The 8,152-nt window shown below is 43.5% G+C and overlaps 1 protein-coding gene across 4 annotated transcripts in view; it reads left to right on the top strand.

Annotated features, from left to right (window-relative positions):
* Nucleotides 1-5,430: 5,430 nt before the first annotated feature.
* The window catches only part of PDPK1 (3-phosphoinositide dependent protein kinase 1), a 31,625-nt gene continuing 28,903 nt past the window's right edge, over nucleotides 5,431-8,152 (top strand). The window contains exons 1-2 of one of the 4 annotated variants that reach the window (XM_039560264.1): nucleotides 5,707-5,773; nucleotides 6,249-6,401. In XM_039560264.1, the coding sequence (XP_039416198.1) occupies nucleotides 6,399-6,401 (3 nt within the window). In that variant the 5' untranslated portion in view covers nucleotides 5,707-5,773; nucleotides 6,249-6,398. Of the gene's footprint in view, nucleotides 5,508-5,600; nucleotides 5,774-6,248; nucleotides 6,402-8,152 lie in introns of those variants that run through there. The other 3 variants (XM_039560265.1, XM_039560263.1, XM_039560262.1) reach the window with 3 other exon arrangements.

Genomic DNA, 8,152 nt, shown 5'->3' with positions numbered 1-8,152 from the left:
TCAGAATTTGTAATTGCTCTATTTAAAGATAATCAGACAGTAGGCCGTGTTCTTTATTATCTTGAATGGTTGTAACTTTTTATTTTGCAATAAGTAAGCCTCATGTACTGCTTTAACAAAAAAATATTTCAAGGTTAAGTGGCTGGGCTGATCTAATGGCGAAAGGTGAAAAACAAGAACAGCACAAATGACCTTTACTTAATCACAGAAGAGGCCAGGCCCAAGGCCTCTCCAGGGCTTCTATTATTTCTCAAGAATTGATCAGTCCTTTGCCTATCTGCACAACAGGTACAGCCTTTCTGTGTGAATCTCTGGAGGTTTACTTTCTGCCCTAGACACAGAAAATCCTATATATGATTAATCATCTACCAAGCAGATTTCTGGAGTCTTAGTTGCATTTCTTAGATTTAATGGGCTCAACAGTTTTAGCAAGCATACTGAGATATGTACACATGCATCTGAACTAGCTGACACACGCATATACACAGTCACATATGTTCATTCCTTTCTCTTTGGAGTGCTTCCATTGTCTCTCTGGTGACAGCACAAATTAGTTTTGACAAGGCAAAGAAAGATTTCATTTAGAAGAAACAAAGTAGGTTGAGACATCCTTCCAAAAAAGCATGCTAAGCCAGAGAACTGTTGTGAGGAGTCCTCATCTGTGAGAAAAACAGGAACAGAAGGAGGAGTTAACATCCGATTTGTGTGACAGCCATAGAAGGTGACAGCAGTGATTTGTTTTCAGTGTTGTAACCAAAGGGCTTTTCTGATACTTGAAAAAATATCCCATTTCTGGTCCTCGGTGCTTTTTAACTTGCAAAAGCTATATTCAAGGGTGCATCTTTTATTCTGCCGCAATCTAATGGCAAGAGGAGAACATGATGTTGCTGTCATTAACAGTTGCTGTAATTTCCCCAGGATGAGAAAATCAGAAAAACAATGCCACATACCTGGAGGATTTTGGTGATCCCAAACTTTTAGACCCCATAGTGTAGTTTGATGTAGTGTTCCAAATTTCAAATCTTCAGAATCTGAGAGATGCTTTCTGAAATTGTCAGATTAATTGTATCTTAAACTAATCAGATCTTGACAGCCCTTACTTATGAACACGTCTGCACAGAAATTGAACCGTTTTCATAAAATCTTGTTCTGTTCATAAGGTATTCTGTACCAGTTGTATTAGCAAAATGAGAGTGGGAACAATTATATTCAGATATGAGTAAGGAGAAGCAGGCTATGGAAGGGAGAGTGTAAAACCTCATTAATAGAGAAGCAAAAGAAAACTGAGAGATTGAATGTAGACAGAAATTACTTGAGAGAAATGAAAAGCCAAAGATGCTGCTGCTTGTGTCCATTAGGGCAAGATAGCAAGACTATAAGAACTGAGTCTGCAGATGATGACAGGCTGATGGTTAAAAGGCTGAAATGATATTCCAGCATCAGGAGTTCTCCAGGTGAAACTCTTAAAAACTTTCAGCTGCTTCTGCTTTTATGGAGTTACTTAAAAATATTAATTGTTGTAGCTAAAACCAAATGCCTCTGCTTTACAATTAGGTCTTTGGAACAATCAAAGCCTCATTTTTATTCAGCCACTGAAATACTACAAATTTTTAAAAAAAGCAGGCTATAACACCCCCCCCCCTTTTTTTTTCCCCCCTGTCCTTTTGCTTTGTGGTTTTTTAAGGTTTTTTTTTTGTTCTTTTCTTTGGTGTCATGTCTGAGACTGGTATTAGGTTCAAGCTATGGTTTTTCACAGCTTGTTCCAGAATCTCTGAACTATTCTAAGGCTGACTTTTGCCTCTAAGAGTGATATATATCCTTCAAATGGAAGATAGAGAACTACAGTCTAATAAGGAGACATAATATTGGCTCTGATCAAACCTATGAAGCCTTTCATATCCTGGGACTACCGAGTGCATGCTATGTGTATCACCTGCAACCAGAACAAAGTACACAGCATTCTTCCCTTTTACTTCTGTTGAATTTTGCCAAAAGAAACTATTTTGGAAAATATTTAAGTAGTGCTTGTAAGCCACTAAGGAGCTGAAAATGTTCTGTGACAAAGACTTTGGTTTAGTTGTGGGTTTGTTTTTTGGTGGTGTGTTTGGAGGTTGTTTGTTTTGTTTGTTTTGCTTTGCTTGTCTCACCTGGTACTTCTAGTCACCTATATTGCCCAGGGCATGGCAGCTTTATTTAGCCTCCACCTGGGTCTGAGGGACACGGCTCGTCTTCAGCTGACTTTGTGTCGCTTCCTGCATGGCCTCTGGGCCCGGGCTTCAGGTAGGTTATATTTGGACAGCCCCTGGAGTGGATGTGGCGGTGCCTCCTCCTCCCCGGGGCAGCTCCCCCGCCCAGCGGATGCCCCTCGGCGCTGGCCGCCCCTGGTGCCGGAGCCCCCCACGTCCCCCCACCACAGGCAGTGTTTGCTTTCCCCGATTCTCTCCAGCTGATTCACAGCTTCCCGAAGGCATCATGCCTAGACTTGGATATACTATTCAACTGCATCCTCATTTGTTACATGAAGAATGAAATAAGTACTAGCTGCCGTTCTCAAATTCTGTATGTCATTATGTGCTAAAATAGTATTTATTTGCAGTAACATCTCACTATTAATTCATTACTTAAATTCTGGTACTCTGTAGCTCTCACTCTCACATCCTATTTCAGTAAATTGCTAGTAACCTATTATTTCAGAGCTTATATTAATACATTTGCTTTCTTTTTTGAAGTGCAATACTTTTCACTTTATGTAATTTCATATTATTTAGAGTGTATTTAAAATATGTCAAAATATTTTTTCTCCTCATTTTTGTCTCCCCAAGTGACTAAAATCTTTCCCAGAATAATATCACAAATCTTGTATACATACTTTCTATTTCATTACCAAAACTGATGAAAATATTGAATCAGACCAAGTTTGAGCCTGGAATGCCCCTTGAAATGCCATTTCACTTTAACAGGGAACTGCTAATGATTAGACGCATTATCAAAAAATTTAATTATTCATTAACAAGACAAGGTGCTAGCATTTAGGTCAACAAGCTTCCTTAGTATTCCTTTAAAATTGAACTGTGTCAAAAATCTTAGCAAAGTCAAATTATATACTATCTACCCTGTTAGCAGCAAGTAAGCTTTCTTGGCAAAGATGGAAGCTGAATCAAGTTATATTCTCTGTTTAATCATTCACTTAGTTTAGCATTATTTTTGGCCTTACTTTTCCTACACTTGAAGATGAGACCATCATTCAGAAGTCCTCTAGGCTTCTTGAACGGCTTCTCAGAAATAACTTTCAACATTGCAGAGACTGATTCAGTTCTTTATGCTTTGCTTGGTTGGTTTGGGGTTTTTTTGTTTGTTTTTTTGGGGTTGTTTATTTGTTTGGTTTTGGTGGTTTTGTTTTGTTTCATTTTCCCAAAAAAAAAAACTTTGGGGCAAATTTCATCTGTCCCTGCAGAATTTAACACACTTTCTAAGGACTTTAACTCAATTTTTTTGTGTGCTATTATTATCTTGTTAAAATGAATAATAATATCTTCATTGTTAAACTAGATTGTTTTAGTGGAAGAAAAAGAGTGTGCTCTATTCCTCAATCCATTACACATTATCTATTATTCACTCCCTTTCCTGAGCAATAACAGGCCTTTACTCTCCCTTTTTCCTAAGACTGATGACAAACTTTAGAATTTGTAGTTGTCCCCTTTTCTAATTAATTTTAGTTTCTCAGTTTGTTTTCAACTGAACAGGAGATAAAAATTTCTACTGTCCAAGTTTTCCAGCAGGTTTGATACACTAAACTCTGCCAGATGAAGCCACTGGCCTCTACAGCATTGTCAGCTCTAAGAATTACATACAATATACTGGTACTTCATGGCTTTAATGCTATTGTGTGCTTTATTACCTCTGTTCTAAAGGCACCATCTGCTTTTCTAGAAAGGAAAATGTTACAGTTTGCTGATATTAAGCAGCAGAACCTAGCAAATTGCCTATAGTGATGCTGTTGCCTGATTTGTGTTTGCTTTGGCTCATGCATACTGGAACACACACATACAGTCCGTACAGCTGATCTACAGCCCAGAGAAGCTGAATCAGAGTATTACATGTGCCCAAGTAAGTCCTACTGGAACAGGATGTGAGTCTGCACAGAACTGTCTTGACACATACAGCTTAACTGAGTAGTCATGTAATAGTATTACAAGTCTGCCCTGTTTGGTTCCTTCCTTTTCTTTGTGTTCACAAGTCTTGGTTGTATAACGTTTGGAATAGCTGTAAACTTGCTGTGTGCAATCCACAAATTTTTATAGTTTTGTGATAGTTTTTGAGCCGTAAAAAAACTAGCTGATTTTTGAGCCTTACAAAAGTATCCAAGGACATAAACATAAATCCAGCTGGTCAAGCAGCTGTGTGGACCATTATGATAATGGCTAGTTAGACCCAAAACTGTAAAATGAGGAGAAAAAAGTTTTACCAGATCACATGGAAAAGAATCTGCCTTTTCGCCAGGATAATCTCTTTCAATTCACATATGCGAAAACCATCACAGCATCATTCAGTAGCCACAAACACAGTTATGGCACTACTGACCTAAGTTACACAAAAGCTTTTTCCTACTTGGCAGAGTTTCTCTAAGAGGCCTAAAATATGGATACAGTCTGAAGAGTGCAGGTAGGCTTCCAACAAAAAACCGCACACGCAGACGTCCACTGACCCATGCATCCAACCTACTACAAGATTATGATCAACTGTTCTACTAATTTGCAGAACAGATTAGTTCTGCCTTCAGGCAGAAGGATGAAAAAATTATCATACAGGAAATGTGACTCAGGCTGGCTACTTTAAAAACCTTTCTGAAAAAAGTGATCAACTCTGGGACACTGCAGTTGCCCTGGCCCTCCACGCCACCCCCACTTGAAGCTAAATATTGGTATCTTGTACATTCTGATGCAGTTCAGTAAACTAGATAGTCTTTTCCTGCCTCATCCTCTTGAGTAATCCCTCGCAATTCTAGGAACTCTTTGACAAACTCAATTTGTTCACTACAGTGTCGTGCGCGGCTGGCCTGCCTCCCGGCGTCTGTGGCCGGCGGGCTCGCACACGGACTGACAGGACGCCGTTACCGGGCACCGCGGGCTCGTACGGAAAACAGGGAAAACGGCCTGTCACAACCGGCGAGGGAGCGCGGGTGTTATGCAGACGAGGCAAGTTCTCAGGAACGAACAAGCGCACTGGCATTGCATTTATGACGCACTCGAATTCCGAGCTGCGTGGAGGGCGCGGCTCTCCCGGCAATCCCAGCCGCCGCGCTGGCGCCACCCGCCGCCACTCCTACGGCACGCGGCCGTCGTGGCACAAATCCGGCTCTGAGTGTCCGGGGGCGGTGCTGCCCGGCGGGCCCGCCCTTTTCCGCCCTTACTTGCGCAGCTTCCCTGGGGCGCCATTCCCTCAACTGCGCATCCTCCTCTCGGCTTGGACGCTGAGGCTGACGGGGGACGCTCTGTTCTGGCTCGCTTGTGAGTAACAGTTACCGCCACCAGTGAGCGAGCGCAGTGCGCGGAAGACCCGCCTGCGGCGGGGGGGGATTGTTGTGGTGACGTCGGGGGCGGGGGACGCGGGCGCCCCATTGGCTCAGGCTGGGCCGAGCGCCTGGCGCGGAACGGGTGGGGAGCGGCCCCGGTCCGGGCGGGCCATGGCCAGCACCGGCAGCCCCCTGGTGAGTCCGGGCGCGGGGGGCGGCCCGCGGGCCAGGCGGGCCATGGCCAGCACCGGCAGCCCCCTGGTGAGTCTGCCCGGGGCCGCGGCCTGCGGGGTGCTGGGGGAATAAGTAGGCCCAGGCGCCGGGGCCAGCCCGTGAGAGGTGGCCGCCCGTGCCCAGTGCTCTGCCGGCGGCGGGGTCGCGGTGGGCTTTCGCGAACGGCCCCGCCTCCTACGCCCGCTCGAACAGGGCGGGTGAACGGGCGCTGCCGTCGGTGGGGCCAGTCTCGTCGCTGCTGCTCGCGGTCCTTCTTCCGCCCCCCTTTCCTGGCTCGCCGCAGGCCTCGCGGGAGGGCCCCGTTCTCCCCCAGCGTAGCCCGTTCGCGGGAGGAGGTGAGGCCGATGGTGAAGGGGCCTCACCGCGGCCTCTCGCCGACCTCCGTTTTCGGTTCCGGGTACGGGGCGTTGGCATGGCTATGCCAGGCCGTCTGCCGCTGGCCGAACAGGCGTTGTTGCCCTGTGGGAGCTACCTGTCACTCTGTAATCGATTTCTTTTGTAGTAGGAAGAAACGCGTGAGGAAGATCGTGAGGGTCACAGTAGGACGCCGTTTCAAACGCAGTTGTTTACGTTAGTTTGACAGCGTAAATCTCGTTTCGTGTGTACTGACATATCTCGAAGATGGACTCGTAGTTGGTATACAGACGTGGTAATGGTAAATCTTCTTCTGTGTTGTAAGTTATACAGTTTAGTTAGTGTAGACATTCTCTCGTGAAAAGAAAAATAATCACCAGCTTTCACTCGTGTTGGCAGAACTGCCTGGCAGTGATATGTTCCTTATCCTCGTGTGCATGCTGCTGTGCTTTTGAGTCTTGTGCTCTGTCAGTTGCAGGCTGCCAAGCTTCACTCTGCGGCACTTAAAACCTTTTCATCAACTGGAATTGGCTAAGGAGGGTTTTCTGTGGAGACTGGCACAGCCATGTTGATTCTTGACATCTTGTTTCAGTGTGCTCTCTTCTCCATGCTCAGTGATTTTTTTCATCAGGGTGTTACACAGAATCATATTTATTGACCGAAGATGAGAAGTACTATATGGAATAGCCCTACAGAGCACATGGAATGCTACATCAAGGTCTATGAAATAAATCAACTTTTGATTATTAAAGGGATTAGTTTTGCTAGTTGATACAGCTCTATAAAGCTGCTTCTTAGCATCAGAGATGACTTCTGTTTACTTGAACTCTTAAACAGAGAGTAGGCTTCCCTTTGTGTTTCTGCTCTTGTTTATTGTCCATCTTTCTCAGAGTTTTTTTTCCAAAATACTTGCATTTCCCTTCCTTTTCTGTATACAGTTTAGGTCCCTGCCCATAAGAAAAGCATGCAGAGAGGGGAAAAATTAGGAATGCAACTGACAACCAATTTTGTGAAAATCAAGGTATTTTGTCAGGGTAATTTTTTTTTTAATTCCTTCTCTTCCATTCTATTTAATATTTTCCTGGTCAGGTGAGTGTACTGACAGGCAGTACCAGATAGAGGTGGCCTGATTCAACTAACCTTTTTGTAATTCAGATGATACCAAATATGGGAAATCCAGTATTTCTGAGACTGAGCAAATTACTGCTAATGTTTATGTGATGGAGTTAATGACATAATGAGTTCTGTGATTATTGAATTGTAAATGCATAAGATGGGATTGGGGAGGGGAGGTGTGAATAGAGCCCGGCTTTGAAAGGAATGTTCTCGCAATTTTCTGCCAAACCAGTTAATTTCTTTATTTTTGTACTCAGGGACAATTCCTAAAATCTTCCGTTATTTTCTGAAGATGTGGCATAAGGAGGGAGTTGTACTTCTAAGAAGGAAACTATTTTAGTGCAGCTTTAGTTGCAGATGCCGGTGTGGTCTTAGCTATTTGCTGTTAATGCTAATGTGAGTATATCGGGTCTCAAACCAAGAAGTGCCCTTCCTCTCAAAATGAGATGTCTGGAAGTATGGTAATTAACATCTTCATTTGCAGCAACATCTTTACGGGACTGTTTAGCTGCACTAGCAATTACTAGATTCTACCAGTGTTTCTGACCTGATAAAACCTATAGTGTAATCATGGATCCAGCTGAACAAAATTGCTAGGTTGTTTTTTTTCCCCCAGTGGAACTAATATGAACTACACTTTTCGAAGAACTGGGCTCTTAGACCTTACATAGAGACAGTTTTGCATCTATGTTAAGGATTAGATTAGGCTATGTTAAGAGTTCTGTTTGTAATTATTTGTAGGTGTAAAGCTTCCAGGTATGTATGTAAGGGAAACTCTTCAAGCTTATCTATTTAATATTCTCCTCTCTTGGGTTTTCATCATAAAATCATGACTAGTCTTTATCACTCATGCGTAGGCTTTTAACTGGGATAAGTTTTCAGTAAATCCCTTACCAAAGCAGGCTGCAGGAATAGACAATAGCAGAAGACACGGAT

Source organism: Corvus cornix, chromosome 14 (genome assembly GCF_000738735.6).
Source record: "Corvus cornix cornix isolate S_Up_H32 chromosome 14, ASM73873v5, whole genome shotgun sequence".
NCBI lineage: Eukaryota > Metazoa > Chordata > Aves > Passeriformes > Corvidae > Corvus > Corvus cornix.
Note: the sequence above shows the minus strand (reverse complement) of the source record. Positions and strands in the feature narration are given on the sequence as shown.